The sequence below is a fragment of the Gobius niger genome, assembly GCF_951799975.1.
Source record: "Gobius niger genome assembly, chromosome: 1".
In the NCBI taxonomy this organism is placed as follows: Eukaryota; Metazoa; Chordata; class Actinopteri; order Gobiiformes; family Gobiidae; genus Gobius; species Gobius niger.
Window position 1 is genome coordinate 31,997,139 of NC_136852.1, and position 19,109 is coordinate 32,016,247.

General features: G+C 41.9%; 1 protein-coding gene across 1 annotated transcript in view; it reads left to right on the forward strand.

The window, feature by feature from the left end:
- Positions 1-1,545: 1,545 nt before the first annotated feature.
- The window catches only part of LOC306965438 (scaffold protein ILK), a 32,690-nt gene continuing 15,126 nt past the window's right edge, over positions 1,546-19,109 (forward strand). The window contains exon 1 of the mRNA XM_079559850.1: positions 1,546-1,767. Within this exon, the coding sequence (XP_079415976.1) occupies positions 1,679-1,767 (89 nt within the window). The 5' untranslated portion in view covers positions 1,546-1,678. The remainder of the gene's footprint in view (positions 1,768-19,109) is intronic.

The following is a 19,109-nucleotide window of genomic DNA, read 5'->3' on the forward strand; positions in this document are numbered from 1 at the left end:
TGTCAGAGGAGAAACCCGGTAAGTTTCTTAACACTTCCGCATTATACGTGTTTTTTTTTCTGCAGCTTTTTTGGGGTCATCTAGTCTGAGCGGAACAGAAGCGACCCCTGCGCCGCGTCACGAAAGTTAGCCTGTTAGCTCCGCAGCAGCTGCCGCAGACAGGCTGCTAACTAGCCCCGGGGCTCCGCTGCTAAAGCACCGTTTATGCGGAGCTAATGTGCCGCAGACGTGAGGGACAGGCTGAAACGGTCCTAATGTTTCACTGGGAGATAGAGCTCAACTGTTGCTCGCCCTGTAAAAGGGGAAATGACAGAAGCTACATGCTAACTGGTGCCTGTTGCAGTCATTGCAGAGCTGCCTACAGGGTGCATGAGAGTTGTGTGTCTGCAGGGGAAATTGCAGAGATTTGAGTGTTGACTGCACTGGAAAATGATGAAGAGGAAATGATCTAAATGTAGCCTTTATTACTGTACACAGACACAGTGTCAGAGAATGAAACTCCAAACAGACTGCAGCCTATGCAAACCTTAAAGTTTGGGCTGCACAATATGAGGAGAAGTGCTTGTGATTTTTACCATTTAAAATATATACAATTTTAACATTGCACATCCTATTAAATTTAAACTGAAATTGGATTCAAATGATTTGGTGGAATTATGACTAAAACAGCTTTTGCTTCAGGCTGTATCAGCAAACAAACTGTTTTACTCATGAAGACCTCAGTGATTTTGTGTTTGGAGTAATGGTAATGTGGCCATGCAGTATATTGGGCAGCCCTACGTTTTATGGAATTCCCTCATGCCATTGACCTGGTAAGAGACAGATTGATAGTACAGTGCCAATAACATTAGCCCTGAATCCTGATATCAAAGTGGGATCACCCCGGATTAAATTGTTCAGTGAGAGGACTCAAACAGATTGGCGACAGATGGATTCTCCTGTGTTTGTGTGAACTCACAAATACCACAAATTGAGTTTTCAGGCGTTATCATGGTATAGCCGTGCAGTATTTTCATAAATAACCACAAAGCCTTAAAAATCCTCATCATCATCAGTCTGGAATTGGATGTGACATGGTGCCTGAGTGGCCGCCCTTGTCTGATGGCAAAAAAGGTTCTGGTGTGAGGGCATTCTGTGTGGATCATGTGCTTCCCGTCACTGTGTCTTCATAGGTTCTCCAGTTTCCTCTACCACAAAAACATGTACAACAGGGTTCCCTCCACTGGGTCTAGGAATAGATCCTGAATCTCAATGGTACCCTGGTTAAAGTACATTAGACAATAGATGATCTTTATCAATGCTGTTGCCATTGCTGTTTATTCTGTTGCAACAAAGTAACATATTTTTGGCACAGTGCTTACATTGCAAAACTTCCTCTAATGCTAAAAGGGTAATTTAATTTCGACAAATAAATAAGTGACTTATTATTACTCATGTTATGAGTCACTGTTCCCTCCCCAGAACCACCCAGTGTTGACATGATTACTCAATAGCACACTTCCTCATTTAGAGTTACAAAAGCGAGAAGAACCGTCCATATTGAACTTTTTACCCTCTTTGTTTTTTTCCCAGTGTGCCAGAGGAGTGGTGTCCAGATGAGGGGCTGATGCTGACCTGCAGACCTCTATCCCCTGTTAGTTCCGCCCCCGTGACCACAGCAGCTTGTGCGTGTTAGAGAATGGACGATATCTTCACCCAGTGTCGGGAGGGAAACGCTGTGGCCGTGCGCCTGTGGCTGGACAACACGGAGAATGATCTCAACCAGGGGTGAGCTCACGTTCAGATGGTTTATGTTTATGAGTAAGTCTAATTATAAATACGAGCGCCGTCTGAATTCTGTCCAAAACCGTAAGTGATGTGCATTGGTTACATAATCGGCCACAGGAATGCAATATCGGAAAATTGATTCGCCGATGTCACTCATGCACTCTTGACTGCCTCCGTTTACTCGCCAGCCTTATGAAGAGCACTCGATTCTGGGATAGGAAACCTTAAAGCCACACTTCGCAACATTCCAGGTTGTTCGTTGTTACATGATCAGCTAGACACCAACAATAATATTTCTGCTGTAGGTTATCAAAGTAAAGCCTTCAGAAGAAGACTTGTGCGATTTAGACGACAGTTACCTGAACTCAGAGCAAAGCATCAACATGTATGGAGACCTGCTTTTTTTCAACAGCATAATGACATTTGCAGCACTGTTTTTTTTCTCCTCCCATATGGATACATATTCTTGCATCGTATTGAAATTGGTTACAGTCAAGCAAATTAAATCTGATGGTCAGCACAAGTCTTCCCATAAATGTGTTTCTAAGTTTGATTGCTTAAATTGAATCATTGAGTATTCACCTTATTCCGCCCCGCCCACTTTTGCCTCTTTTTCCCTTGTCTCACTTCCGGTCGAGCGTGAAGCCCGTTCATTTAATCGGTGAACGAGGGAAAATGTTTTCCGCTCAAATCTGATGTTTAGTCGATTGATTTGTGTAAAATGGCCAATGTTCATTTGCACCAACATGTCAACATTGCACCGTTTCTCTGCGCGGCCGAAAAACGGCTTTGTTTTCGTGTAGTAACTGATTTTATCTGGACTTCTCCAGCCCCATGTTAACTGATAGGAGAAAAGGTTCATTCATGGCGCCGCCCACGCAAACTTCCGGAATAAGGTGAATAAAAGGAGCAGCCAGACAGGAGGCCTAAACTGATGAACATCCAGGAGATGGCATACTGCCTGAGAGAGATCAGTTTTAGTTTGTGTGAAAAAGAGATTGAATCAAGTGATTTTTTTGTGTGTGTGAAAAAAAAACTATTAATTTAGTTAAATGTTTGATTTAGACGGGTAATAGATGAAGGAAGCAAAAATGACAGTAGTAACACTTTGATAACGTCTCACAGATTCACTCTCTTCAGCAGATTCATTCTCTTCAGCAGTTAAAAGTCAAAACCTAGAGATTGAATGTGTCTGTCCTAAAGCTTCTCCAGTTCAGTGAGATTGTAACCTGCCTGTGAACCCACTTCCCTGTGTGTATGTTTACACTCAGAATGCCAACTGGAGGCATTATCCTGGACAGGAAGGCAGCTGTTACAGCCACAACGACTTGTGTTTGCCATAGTGGACGTACAAAGCTCAAACTGAGAATACACTGGTGTCTGTATCCTCAACTGACTTTGTCCAGGGAAGTGCAGGCGCTGGGCAAATCCCATAGGCTCATGATCCGCATTTAACTGTGTTTTCAGAGAAAGCTAAAAAGGAATTCATGTATTTAGTTACAATCAATATTTAGCTCAGGCTAACTAAAGATAGTTTAGGTAAGCAGTGTGTGAAATAAGTGTTTAGCCTCTTCTGGTTATTTTTGACTTGTATGAAAATAACTTAAATCAAATTTGGTAAAATATATAAATAATGATTAGGTTAAAAAAGCCTGTTTCCTCAAACATCAAAGAAGTAGAAACATTTTTAAACTCTGATATATTGAAACTGCTGCATCTTCCTTTTCTAAATGTTAATTGGTGCTGATATTTTAACAATACTATGTGCAAGTGCAATACTATAGTTATGATTGTAAAGCTGCATTGGCCCCATGCATACATGTGTCCACTATTCTGTCATTGCAGCTGAATGCTCACAGGTTAAGTTGTGATATTGACCTAAAATAGAATCACTGATCTCACTGATTGATGTTGCTAAACAATATTGTTATAAAGTAGAAGAAGCAGCTGTTGAATTTTAGTGGCAAAAATCATACAAAGGCATAAGAATATTGTATTGTTAGATTACAAATACTGACAAAAAACATAAGAAGAGCTCTGTCTTAAACCTAATGATTTAACCCTCACCCCTTGTCTTCACCGGACATGTCTGCTCCATTAGCTAATTACATTCTACACTTCCTTTTCGTCTTTATCTGCAGCCCATTGTCCCCTCTCAATAAGACCTAAAGACAGTAGCCTATGTTTCCCCTTATATTCATCCTCAATAGCAAACTGCTCCACTATTCTGCTATTATGACACTGTTTACATGATCGTACTTCAGACAAAGAACACTGAATGTCCGTAGATGGAATAGCACAGGCTTTGAGGGAACAGTCTTGCACCTCCAAAATGAGAGGGGGGGAGGGTGATTATTATCCCACAGAAGCCAGAGAGGAAAGAATTATGTGGAGCCAGACAGACCATCTTTGTCTCAAAGTTTTTTAAGAGTGGAATGCCCAGCAAGCACTAACTCTGCCCATCACCTTCTCATTTAAGAGTTTCCGGATGTTTTTTTTTTCTTCCCCAGAGCTATTAGGTAATCCTGTTTTTGGCAATGCTTCTAAGAGCTAATAGCAATGTTTATTGTCCTGTCTAGTGTCTACAAGTGGTGTGATTAAAAGGTTTTATAACAAAAAATCTTGCATACAGCTTGAGGTTGCTCAATAAGCCGAAAGCCCATCTCGGGTCGTCTGTTGCATTATGGGTAATGGGATTTCTTTCGGCTACCAAACAATATTGAGAGTTAGCGTAAAGCAACGAAGAAAACTCTGATTTGGACCGTTTTAATCACTGGAAAGTTGATGATGTTAAGTGTTTTTGTCGTCGCCGTGGAGTTTGTTACAATATTAGCATAAAGTCTATTTTTACAACCAGGGCTGCGTACGAAGATACAGAAACTGAAAGAACTGAACGGCCTTTATAATTCACGGTTATGGCTCGATGTACTTCAGTGTTCACGCTCCGCTACCTGCACTCGCTCGCACATTTCAATGGCGGAGTGGTTTTTCTCCATTGACTCAGTCGTGCAGGGACATAAAGAGTGTAAACTTACTTTTAATGACATGGAGTTCCACAGGGCTCTGTATTTGGACCCGCACTCTTTACATTCATTCTTTATGTTTATTTTTATTGGCAGGTTTAGTGTTAGTGTTATTACTTTTGGTGAATAATTAATAAATCATTTTTCTATTTGCTATTTTTGGTGATTTTGCTATTTGGCTGTGCGACTCCTTTTTCTATGTTCAGTTTAGCGTTAGCCAATATTTCAATTGCTTTGTACAGTTTTTCTGTGTCACTACCAGATAACTCATTTAGCAGCCTTGACTCAAAACTGCTTGCTGCGTGTTAGCGTGTAATAGCTCTTGGCGTGCTGCTGTGACCTCGGAGTTCCAAGGATCCGTTGATTTTGGTTTGAGCTAAAGCAGTAGCCTCTTTGTGTTGTCTTTGGACTGTCAGGGTGTGATTGTGGCAGACCGTTATCTGGATATAGCCTTCTCAAAATGTTCATCAGAAAACTTCACCACAAATGTTTTTCCAGCTCTGCACTGGTGAAGGATGTTGAAATGATGGCAGTAGACTTGACCTTTAACATCTGTCTTTGATAGATAAAATAACAAAAAAAAAAAAAAATGTTGTCATAAGAACAGTATTGCGTCAGGTTGGATAGCACTGCCACTAGTGATACAGTGATTAACATGTCAGCCTCAATGTTTGAAGATTTTTAGTGTGATTTACAAACCGGTTGTTTTTCTCCAGGATATTTCTAAGCCCATCCTAAAAAGATGATAAACCTTTTTGTCTTTTTTTACACAACTTCACTATAATGTTTCAAAGAAAGCCTCTTCTCACAAGAATGTTAGCGAGTCCACACTATTAAGTTAACATACCATTACGCACACTAATGCCTTTATAGTTCATTTTACATATCACTTTTGTTTCTATATTAACAAAAGATTCCTCACATTCCTCAACAATCAAACAACAATCAAATTAGTGTGTTCTCTAGGCCTGTGTGTAATTCTGTAAAAGAAAAAAAAAGCGTCTGACTTAGCTATGACTTTGCATTAGGATTCACTTTTAGTACTAAATGGGACTGAACAATTATAAACAAAGGGTCTTCTGCAATTTTTGTGTCAAATTCTGCAATAGCCATTCATATTTGCAATATATTTTTTAAAGTCAATGTTTTCATTGTTCTTTTTATTCATTTCTAAGAATATGAACTTAGAAATAATGCAGTTTAGAACATGAAGTCCAAAGCACTAAAACACTAGTTGCTTCTCAACTTGTGGGTCAGGATCCAAATGTGGACCTTTTTTTTTGGATAAGTGACTGCTGATTACCTTTTGACAGTCGCTGGTAGCCTGCCTTTTAATCTAAGAACATATTGTATTTTGATGTAGGGTTAAAATGTTTTTTTTGTTTTTTTGTGTGTGCCTGTCTTGATATTGAAGGTGAGCTCCAAAGCCACACCAGTTGAGTACAGGGTTAGCAATCAGCAAATCATAATAAGACCCAATGTTGTACATAATAAGACCCTGAGTACAGGATGTTTTGTTTGTTTACAGAGGGAATTACATTACCTAATGTAATTTACAGGGATTCCAAATTGCTCACTGTGATCATTATATTTTTGGTTATTAATCATACTGCTTTGCCCTCATCCCTCCTGTATTTCCCGTCATGTGTTGTCATTTGTGGCAGGCAGTGTGCCGTCTGCGCAGAGACGTACAAGGTGCAGACAGGGCTCATGTTGGGCTTTCCCTGAGTGCCGTTGGCAGGTGGGAGTGCCTGAAATAAATCACCCAGGCTCTGGAGTGTGGAGTGTAGCCGGCTGAAAGGGAAAGCTGCCCTCCTCTCAGAATACCCTCGGAGACAGCCGAAACGTCCCACCGTCTGAGGTGTCCACGTGGTGCACATAACTGGATGCATAACAATATGGTCTTGGCATCAGATATATCAGGCATTTAACGTGAGTCTTAGTCTCTTTATTAGCGCATGCATGTAGTGGTAGTACATTACTAGATTACTATGGGGCCTCACCCTAGTCTTTGGGAAGTCAAAAAAAGGATACATCAGACTGACGCGCTGGGTTGCTGAGGCTAGTGGGACCACTGCCTCGTAGTAGCTCTTCATGGGAGAGTGGCCAGGCTTAGAGGCGCTTTCCTCGGTTTCTCTGCCCTGGCTTAGTTACTGGTGTTTGCAGCAGCTCTTGAGTGTGGCAGCTGGGTGCATGGTTGATTCGCTCTCGACTGACTCTCCATCGTCTCCACAACTTTGTTTATATTTGAGCTGTTGTTTCATCTTTCTCATGTCGGAGATTTTCTTTTGAAATGACTGTGTTTTAACTATTCACTAATAAATGTAGGTGCACACTGGTATTTATAATTACTTTTTTTTTTAATGGCCGGTAACTCCTAACCTGGCTAACACCAGGCTGCTGTGTGCGCTCGAATTATTTCGAACTGCACAACAGCCTGGGGACCATGGCCGACATCTCCGGTGGATTTGGGAACCAATCACAGAGCGAGGAGGGACGGCAAGACGATGACGCGCTATTCGATATATGGAAGCTTGTAGTTTATTTACGGATAATAAAAAAAAAAGTTTATTTACGGATCCAACGTGACAACAGCAGACACGATGGTATTTTTTGATCAAGCTTTAGACCTTGTTCTAAATAGTTTATATTCAAAAGTTTACAGCGGATACGTCATACGTCATCTCATACGATGATATGATTGGCTGTGGCTACGTGCAGACGCAAGAGACTTTTTTTTTTTTTTTTTCGTATCGCCCAATAAACGAGTATGGACGATCGTAAACCACACCTCTCCTACGAGAAAATGAATTGGTGGTCCCCAGACTAAATATCACTTGTGATTTTAGTCTGGTGTTAGCCAGGCTAGGTAACTCCTGCGAATAGCCGACATTTTTTCAACCCAGCCGGCCACAAAAAAATAAAAAGTCTAGTGGTCACTCAATTACCTGGCTTTTCTGTGTCGAAGTGGCATGTTCTCCCCTTGTCTAGATGGATCTTTCACATGTAGATGTTTCAAACGCAAGACAAACTTCCCCACGCAGATAATAAACTGTTAAGCTTTTAAAGGGGGGGTATTATGCAAAATGGACTTTTTCAAGCTTTACATCATGTTATTAAGTCATTCCCTCATTAAAAACATGCCTGAAGTGTTGCCTTAGCACATTCACGTATTTTCGAGTAATCTGTAGAAACTCTGATGGCGGCCATTTTAGGGATAAAACGCCTGATTCCTTCAGGAAACGCCCTCGACCTCCAGGATACGCCTCCGACCTTTCGTCACCAGCCGAGTAACCAACCACTGCTCCTCAGCAGAACCCCCTCCCCGCAGTGTCTAGCCCTAAGATGTAAACAGTCATCATGGAGGTTTAGCTTCATGTGTTGTGAACCGGAGCCACAGCAGACTTTTACAAAGACACACATCAGTGTTTCTGTTACCGAAACACCCAGGATTAAAACCGGTGACAAGAACGCTTATTTCAGTGTCTGGTTCTGCGCTGGGCCTTGATGATGCACAGAGCCTCCGGAGAAAGCTAATGCTAAGCTAAACCTCGAGTCATCACGTGAAAACGAGAAATATGCATGTGCTGTCTCCCAAGGACTTTGGTTATTATGAAGTGTTGCACTGCCCTCTAGTGGTGAGTCTGTTCACGTCAGGAAGTTGTTCGGCCGCCATCTTTGTTGTGCAAAGTCATGAACAGAAGCAGTAGTTGCTCTTGGTCTTCCATACATCTGCCACGGAGCCTTTGAGAGCATATGCCTGTAAGTGTGTTCTTGAGGGTGTAATTTTGGTTTGTTATGTTAATTAGTCGCGATAGTTATGCTAATTAGCCGCGGCTAAGCTAGCTGGCATTTTCTATTGTTTTTGCAGGTTTATGATAGCTGTAGCTACTTTTTTCTGATACAGACGTTTTAAGCTATGTTTGTGATACTGTCAGCTGTTTCCATGCAAATATTGACTGCATCTTTATGTTTCTTTATTTTCAGTTTTACAAAACCTTTGAATGGAGCAATAAAAGTGACCCAACATTGCCTTCATGTCAAGTCTGTTAGCTATCTGCCAAACTAGACACTGCATACGTTTAGAGAGGGCAGAATAGTAAAAAGGCATCCATCCATAAAGCTCCACCACGAAGATACCACGCCGAAGACAGCAACCATAATGCCTAGTTCGCAAGATAAAGCTTTAGAGGAAACGCTGGAAACCAGATCGAGATGGGCCAGGTCCAGCCAACGAACCACGTCATCTGTTGCCGCAACCAGGGCACGGGCAAAGGCAGAAGCCGCCATCGCTCAACTCTCTTATGCTCAAAAAGAAGCTGAGTTATTAAAGGAGCAAGCTGAACAGCTCAAGAAGAAGGCTGAACTGGATGCGGATCTGCACCTACTCAAATCAAGAAAAGAGGTAGCAGCAGCGCTAGCTGAGGCTCAAGCTTGGGAATCGTCCATGCAGGAAAATGGAGACCCACAACAGTCCAGACTAGACATTTTGCCACCTATCGATCCAGATAAAAGGACACACGAGTATGTGCAGCAACAAGCGGAGCTACTAAACAGGATGCAGACGCTCCACATCGAAAATACTGAGCCGGCACAGCTTCCACCCGTTGCAAACAACAAAACAACAATTGATGGAGAGATAAGTGAACACCAGTTCAGTCAAGAGTTCCAACCGCTACCACAAGCACAGGCAAATAACAACGCCGTACATCGGCAAAGATCGCCCCACGCTCCCTACAATCCTGATAACGTGCAGTACAGCAGGTATTACACCCCCTATGCAGCAAAACAGGACCGTGGTAACCAAGCTCGCTATCCTCAGCACACTATGCCTACACCCAGACCTGTAGACAGTAGCCCCGCAGATACATCAGGTCTAGCTAAGTATCTCATGAGAAGAGAAATGGTCAGCTCAGGATTACTAAAATTTGATGACCAACCAGAAAATTACTGGGCTTGGAAAGCCTCCTTTCAGAGCGCTGTACAAGAATTGAACTTGCTGCCACAAGAAGAGCTAGACCTGCTTTCCAAATGGCTTGGACCTCAGTCTGCTGCACAGGCCAAACGCATCAGAGCTGCTTATGTAGGCAACCCCATGGTAGGTCTGCACATGGTATGGCAAAGATTAGAGGACTGTTTTGGGGCACCAGAAATCATAGAACATGCCCTGCTGAAGAAAATTGAGGACTTCCCAAAGATGTCAAACAGGGAAAACCATCGTCTGAGAGAACTAGGGGACATTTTGACAGAGCTCCAAGCAGCCAAACTAAACGGCTTCCTCCCAGGACTCTGCCATCTGGACACGGCACATGGTGTTAACCCTATTCTAGCCAAACTGCCTTACAATCTTCAAGAAAGGTGGGTGACAAATGCCTCTAGATTCAAAAGAGAGAAAAGAGTGGCGTATCCCCCATTCTCATTCTTCGTTGACTTTATAAACGATGAAGCCAAGACGCGCAACGACCCCAGCTTTGCTTGTGTCACAGGAGCATTTGCTATGGGCAATAAAACAGAAAAGACATTCAAACCAAAATATCAAACACCCGTCTCAGTTAGAAAGACGGATGTGTCACATGCAACAGGGACTAACCAAAAGACAAATGAGAGAGAGAACACAGATCCAGAAAAGGACTGTCCACTTCATCACAAGCCGCATCCACTGAAAAAATGTAGGCTGTTCAGAAGCAAGAGTCTAGCAGAAAGGAAAAACATTATTAAAGAGAAAAATATCTGCTTCAGATGCTGCTCCTCTGCGCAACACATGGCCAAAGATTGTACCAAGCCAATAAAATGTGCAGAGTGTAATAGCGAAAACCATGCCACAGCTTTACACCCTGAGCCCCTCTCATTCAAATCAGAAAGTCCTGTTACCACTGAAGATCATGGCGGGGAGCAAAAGGAGACCCGTACTATTGACGTGACATCTAAATGCACAGAGGTATGTGGAAGTTCATTAGGTCCTAGGTCATGCTCTAAAATATGCTTAGCTAAAGTGTTCCCTGCTGGCCAGCCAAACAGAGCAGTCAAAATGTATGCTGTCCTTGATGAGCAAAGCAATCGCTCATTAGCAAAAACAGACTTTTTCGACATATTTAGCATCCACGGAGTGTTGGAGCCATACACTCTAAAAACTTGTGCAGGTGTCATGGATGTCACAGGCAGGCTTGCCAACAACTTTGTTATTGAATCGCTAGACAGCTCAGTACAAATCTCACTTCCTGCCCTCTTAGAGTGTGACATGCTACCTGATGACAGGTCAGAGATTCCATCTCCAGAGGTAGCTAGCCTCTACCCTCACTTAAAACCAGTCGCAGACAAAATACCTGCGGTTGATCCAAATGCAAACATCCTCCTCCTACTTGGCAGAGACATACTCCAGGTGCACAAAGTTCGAGAACAACACAATGGGCTCCGCAATGAACCGTATGCACAGCGTCTTGACCTTGGATGGGTCATTGTAGGAGAGGTTTGTCTGGACAAAAAACACAGGCCAAAAAACATAAATGTTTACAGAACAAACATTCTTCAAGATGGACGTTCTACTCTTCTCAGTCCATGCGAAAACGTCATCCAGGTCAAAGAGAGGCTAAGCAAAACTGCTCCTGACCCAAAACCTAACACGTCAGAGCTCCCCCTGGAGGTAGAAACAGACAACATCGGAAGTCAGGTTTTCCAAAGAACAAAGAACGACGACAAACCTGCACTCTCAATTGATGACAAAAGTTTCTTGGACACCTTAGACCAACAAGTATACAAGGACAGTTCTAACACATGGGTTGCTCCTCTACCATTCCGGATGCCACGCAGTCGCCTCCCAAATAACAAACCACAAGCTATGAAAAGACTAAAATCACTACAATACACACTGAACAAAAAACCTCTCATGAAAAAACATTTTATTGACTTTATGCAAAAGATGTTTGTTGCAGGTCAAGCAGAGCCAGCCCAACCGCTGAGAGAAGACCAGGAGTGCTGGTATCTGCCCATGTTTGGTGTGTATCACCCACAAAAGTTGGATCAGATAAGAGTAGTGTTCGACTCCAGTGCCAAACACGAAGGTGTCTCGCTAAATGACACGCTTTTAAGCGGACCTGACATGAACAATACTCTGCTCGGAGTCCTGATCCGCTTTCGCAAAGAGCCAATTGCTGTCACAACTGACGTACAACAGATGTTTTACTGTTTTGCAGTTGATGAGAAACATCGCGACTACTTAAGATTTTTATGGTTTGAGGACAACGACCCGCAGAAACCCATCAGAGAGTTTAGGATGACAGTGCATGTGTTTGGCAACAGTCCATCGCCGGCTATAGCCATATACTGTCTCCGCCGTGCAGCTCTCGAAGCAGTAAACGCCACATCTGAAGCAACAGAGTTCATCATACGCAACTTTTATGTCGATGATGGCCTTGCGTCTTTCCCCAATGCAGAAACAGCCATTGAGATCCTACAGACATCACAAGAAATGTTTGCAGAGTCAAATGTCCGGCTGCACAAGGTAGCATCGAACAGTAACAATGTCATGCATGCTTTCCCACCGTCGGACAGAGCCAAAGACTTAAAGGACTTAGATCTAAGCGCTGACCCATTACCAGTGCAAAGGAGTTTGGGTCTCGCTTGGAACCTCGAAACAGACTGTTTCACCTTTCGTGTATCCCAAGAAGAGAAACCTGTGTCAAAAAGAGGAATACTTTCGACAGTTAACAGCCTCTTCGACCCCCTCGGGTTCGTGGCACCAGTTACACTAGGGGGAAAGATGATAATGCGAGACCTGTCCACTGAGCAGCTTGACTGGGATGCCCAGCTCCCAGCTTTAAAACAGGAGCAATGGAAACTGTGGAGGGACTCTATAAAAGAACTAGATAACTTGCAAATCCCACGACCATACGTTCCTGTTTCTCTCTCTACACAAACACAATACAGAGAACTGTGCGTCTTTTCAGATGCGTCAAATACCGCTATCGCTGCAGTAGCCTACATAAAGACTGTATCCATCTCTGGTGACTTTCATGTAGGTTTTGTTATGGGTAAATCCAAACTTGCTCCACGCCCAGCACATACCATTCCACGTCTTGAGCTGTGCGCTGCAGTGTTAGCAGTTGACATGGCAGACTATATCAAAGATGAAATGGACATTACCTTTAACAAAGTGACATTCTATACAGATAGCAAAATTGTGTTAGGCTATATCCATAATGCTTCACGTCGTTTTTATGTCTATGTGTCTAACAGAGTTACAAGAATCCGAAGGTCTTCTCTTCCTAACCAGTGGCACTACATCAACACTGAGCAAAATCCTGCAGACCACGGGACGCGTCCACTCACTGCTGCTGCTCTCAAGACCACCAACTGGTTCTCGGGGCCTACACTGCTGGTAAAACTGCAGCATGATGACACTGCTCAGACAAACTTTGAGTTAGTGCAACCAGACACAGACCAGGAGATACGTCCTGTAGTCACAACATTAAGTACGAACGTCGCAAAGAACACACTCGGAGCTAACAGATTCGAAAGATTTTCCACTTGGAAATCATTAGTCCGAGGAGTTTCAAGTCTGATCAAAAAAGCAAAGAGCTTGACAAAGAAGCAGGAAACTGAAACAAGCATAAGTAATGACAGTGTGCAAGCAACTACAGTAATCATAAAAGCTGTACAACAAGATTGTTTCACAAAAGAATTGAAATGCATCTCAAAAGGTGAACAACTCCCAAAACAAAGTCCACTCAAGAAGTTAACTCCATTCCTTGACAAAGATGGATTAATAAGAGTACGTGGACGCACATCCTCAGCGGAACTGTGTTTTGAGGAAAAACACCCTCTTATCATCCCAAAGAGTCATGTTGCCACACTGTTAGTACGGCATTATCACGAACAAGTTGCCCACCAGGGGCGCCACTTCTCTGAAGGAGCTGTAAGGTCGGCAGGACTATGGCTGATTGGAGGAAAGAGACTGGTGTCAAGCATCATTCACAAATGTATCATCTGTAAAAAACTAAGAGGCAAACAAGAAACACAACAAATGTCAGATTTGCCCACAGACAGACTAACTCCTGAGCCACCTTTCACAAGAGTAGGGCTAGATGTTTTTGGCCCATGGACTGTGATCTCACGCAAAACCAGAGGAGGTCATGCAGAAAGTAAAAGGTGGGCTGTTATCTTCTCTTGTCTCGGCACCAGAGCAGTGCATATTGAAGTAATAGAATCCATGACAACTTCAAGCTTCATTAACGCATTAAGACGTTTCACTGCACTGAGAGGACCTATCAAAATGCTCAGATCAGACAGAGGAACAAACTTCATAGGAGCATGTAAAGAGCTCAACTTCAATTCGGACGATCCTGACATACAAACCTACCTGCAGGACAACAAATGCACATGGACGTTCAATCCTCCCCATTCTTCCCATATGGGTGGAGTTTGGGAGAGAATGATTGGCATTGCAAGGCGAATCTTGGAGGCTCTCCTTCTCAAAACAAACATGCCATCGTTAACCCATGAAATGCTTATCACTCTAATGGCAGAGGTCACTGCTATTATGAACTCAAGACCGTTGGTTCCAATATCCTCGGACCCAGAATCACCAGTAGTCCTCACCCCATCAATGCTGTTGACCCAAAAGATGGACTCACTTTCCGCACCCGCAGGAGACATGCAAGACCTTTCAAACAAACATTGGAAAAGAGTACAAGGATTAGCAGACACATTCTGGAAGCGATGGAGGATGGACTATCTGACGACTCTACAACCCAGAAGGAAATGGAATTCTGAAAAAGACAATCTGCTTGTTGGAGATGTCGTACTTCTCAAGGATGCCCAGGCCAAAAGAATGGACTGGCCTCTTGGACTTGTGGTTAAAACTTTGCCTAGTCAGGATAATAAAGTACGTAAGGTTGAAGTTAAGGTGTCTAAGCAAGGTGTACCTAAAGTCTACTTAAGACCAATATCAGATGTAATTTTATTGTTTCATAAAGTAAATGTTTAATGGTTTGGTATTAGTGGTATAATACTTTATACCAGGCGGGGAGTGTGCTGTCTCCCAAGGACTTTGGTTATTATGAAGTGTTGCACTGCCCTCTAGTGGTGAGTCTGTTCACGTCAGGAAGTTGTTCGGCCGCCATCTTTGTTGTGCAAAGTCATGAACAGAAGCAGTAGTTGCTCTTGGTCTTCCATACATCTGCCACGGAGCCTTTGAGAGCATATGCCTGTAAGTGTGTTCTTGAGGGTGTAATTTTGGTTTGTTATGTTAATTAGTCGCGATAGTTATGCTAATTAGCCGCGGCTAAGCTAGCTGGCATTTTCTATTGTTTTTGCAGGTTTATGATAGCTGTAGCTACTTTTTTCTGATACAGACGTTTTAAGCTATGTTTGTGATACTGTCAGCTGTTTCCATGCAAATATTGACTGCATCTTTATGTTTCTTTATTTTCAGTTTTACAAAACCTTTGAATGGAGCAATAAAAGTGACCCAACATTGCCTTCATGTCAAGTCTGTTAGCTATCTGCCAAACTAGACACTGCATACGTTTAGAGAGGGCAGAATAATGCACAAATAAAGTCAATAAAACCACCACACACATAAAGAACCGTTTAACAATGATCACACACGGAGCCAGGCTTGTTGATTTGGAAGTTTATTGCTCACATTTCATCTACAATGGGTCATAGCCGAGTGGTTTTCTCCCGGAGCTAACAAGCTAGCCGCGATAAGCTAACGGGAAAATTCACTGAATACAAGCAGCATATTATGCATTGAAAACGTCACTAAAACAGGCAACTGCTTGAAGCAGCCTTTATGACGATCACACACGGAGCCTGGCTTGTTGATTTCGTAGTTTATTGCTCACATTTCATCTACAGTGAGTCGTAGCCGAGTGGTTTTCTCCCGGAGCTAAGGCACTATTAGCCGCGACAAGCTAACAACCTTCACCTTCACAACATTCATTGAAAACAGGCAGCATATTATGCACAAATAACGTCAATAAAGCAGCAACTACTCGAAGCAGCCTTTACGATGATCACACAATGAGCCGGGCTTTACACATTTGTGGTTAATTGCAGACTTTTCATCAACAATGAGCTGTAGTCGATTATAACAAGCTAATGGGTAACCTCGAAAAAACATTGTCCACCTGCACAGATAATGTCCGTCTTTTGAATCGTATGGGCTCCTGCAGATCCTGGTGTCGTCCATGGGGGTATAGTTATTTTTTTTTTTTTTATTTTTTTTTTTAATTTTTTTATTTAAAGGGTATCTAACCCCCCCTTCCAGAGGCTCAGCCTGAGAGTGTCAGATTTGAAAATCTCAACAGAAAAGGGGCGTTGCCTGGAGGACTAAGGGGCACGCGGGAGGGGTGAGGGGTGGGAGGGGTTTCGGGGTCTGATTGACAGGCCTGAGTCATTTGACTAATGATGCACTCGCAACGCTCCTCGTAAACAAAGTTCGAGCACAGCGAGCTAACTTATTTAGCAACATGGTGAGACAGCTCTACAGCTCTCTTTACACAGGACAGGCATCGTGGCAGACAGTGGCCTTGTACCCGAGACTGCTCTGAGGCGCGGGGTTATTTTATTAGTGATTCCGCTGTCATTTACAAAGCTAACGGCTTAGCATTGAGCTAGATCGATGTTAGCATCGCAGCTAAGGGACCAAACGTAACTGTCCTGGCTGCTTTCAGAATCTACCGATCTATTTTAGATGTAGACTTTTCACTGTGGTCTGCATAAGCATTGCAGATGTATCTCAGTGTCCCAAGCAGAGAATGTGTGAGGTATAGAGACTTGATTATATGTATTACAAAGCTTTATTTTATTTCTCTCACAGCAAAGTGCACAAAACATGTCACATAAAAAAAAAAATATTGTGCAAGAACACTGTCCTAGAAATAGTTTTCGGTTGGTCATTGAAGATAAAGCAGATAAATCATCCATGTTTATCTAAAGGCTTAACTAAGGGTCTGTAACATTAGGCTCTTGGGTCCACAGTCATTTCTATTATTACTACATTTAGTGAATTACAGGTTTAACCAATGTTACACACGCACTGAACTACCACTAAATGATGAGTAAAGGCTATAATAAAGTCTTTACACGTATGCTTATTTAGTTGAAATAGTGAAAATGATAGATCTTATTTTTTTGGTAAGTTTTCTTACTTAATTTTGTACTTCCTGGCTTTTACAACATTGCAATTACCCAATGCAATTTTTCTTTTGTTAATCTTACTACGACAATATCAATCAATCAATAATGACAGTTTATATTTCATTTGAGGATCAAGCTGCATGTGGTACTCTATTCACTTAGTCTACCTAGATGTGTGCAATAAACAAATTGAACAAATACAATTTAAATTAATACTTGCCATACAATATCGAACTTGACTGTTTAATACTTAATTTTTGGAATCAGAACTAGAACACACTGAACTGAATTTTTAAATGTGGCTCGATCATCCATCAAACTTTGATACGCCTTTTAGATTGATATAATTACAGTTTTGAGGGGAAAAGGCATTAAAAACATAGCAGTAAAGCTGAATTCTTGCATCCACAGTTGAGCTACAGGATGGCTTAAATTAACCAAGTAGCAGTAGCTCATGTACAGTATGCTGCATGCATGCATACATGCAGGTCTTCTCAATGCACAGGAGACAAAGTTGATTCTTATGGCTATACAGTTGTTGGGTTGCAGGTTAGTGTTCTAAAGGCCTATAATGTTATATAGAGGTACAATTATTTCATTTTTGAGGAAATGTTTGGTCTTGTATAAGAAAGATAATGGACCCAGTGACTGAAATTAGTGATCATTTTTGTAATTCATACATTTATTTTTTTGGCTGCAACTTGTGAAAGTGTAATGCAGTTAATATGAAAAACTGGCTCCTGCCTCCCCACTGGGGAGTGTGACATCACATTATAGAACCTGCAATCCAGCAATACCAACTAAAATAATTACACATGCACCATTAAGTTTTCAGCTTCTAGAGACAAAGTGGTGCTGGTTCTACCTCACCAAACCATCCTGTGAAATATCTGACAGAAACAGCTAAAGGCTTCATTTTGTTCTTGGATTGCTGATCAGTGTCTACAATTAAATCTTGCATGGAACATTGATTTCATCTACTATGTTGTCCAGTGGCATGTCAGCTTATAGAATTCTTCATATTGCAATGTTTACTCCCATCGTTCTATATGTGGTTGGCTACTGTCCTTGTCCAATGTGCCTCCATTTCCAGAAACATTCTTTCTTTGCCCGATAGAGAGGTCGTCTGAAAATGTGAATTGAAATGCTATAAAAAAATTAAAAAAACACACAAAGACATGAATTACTTTAAAAGGGAAGTCTGTCATCAATATACTGATCAAATGCATCACCGTGTGATCCGATACATACAGTGGACATGAAGAATGGTTTGCATGCATTTTCTCCACCTCTTTCTCCACCTCTGACTCTGCATGGACAAGAAAAGTCTGTTACAACTCAGCATACATTTTTGCGTGCAAGATGTGTTAGCATCATTCTAATTTACATTTAAAATATAGTCCTCAATAAGGCAAAAAACTGTTTTCAATGAGAAGAAATATAAACCACTTGGGGAAATAGTAATATAAACAAAATGATAGGTGTCAACAAATGCATTTATTGGTCAACACTAAAAACGATTCTCCCACTTACTGGTGTAAAATACAATACTCCTATGCTACATTTGTTAGAATTTTAATGCGAGTTGAGCAATATTGTGATGTGCTCACCTACAGGTACTTATGACAGTTCAAATGAGTGGCCAGTCCTGTCTTGCACACACCTCAAGCTGGAAAATCCAGAAAACCACTCATACACGGGCTTTTTTCATCCACTGGACTTTGGTTCATGGTTAGCCACTTCTCTCAGGCAACACAGTCTGCATTCTGAAAAGATTTTGTTCCATACTGCCAGGCCAGTCTGAAAATATAATAATGCATATTCCACAGTCAATCCATAATCATCTGAGAATTCTAATGGTAACTGGTGCATTATTTCCCTGTAATCGCACAGTTCGTCTGAAAATCATCTTCTATATCACTCCACTGCAGCAATTTCCACAGTAATGATTAAAAATTAAGCTACTATTGTTGTGGAAGTCGCTTTAGATAAATCATCTGAAAAAACTGACTCTGCGTTGTGCAGTAAACCTGTGTAATACACAGCTTCTTGTTGTTTAATCCTTACTTATTCTACATTTGCTAAACTAGCACTATAGTCTAGCATTATAAACTAGCTATGTAATCTACGTATTATATTTGCCACACAAAATAATCAAGCCAAAACTTAACATGCTCA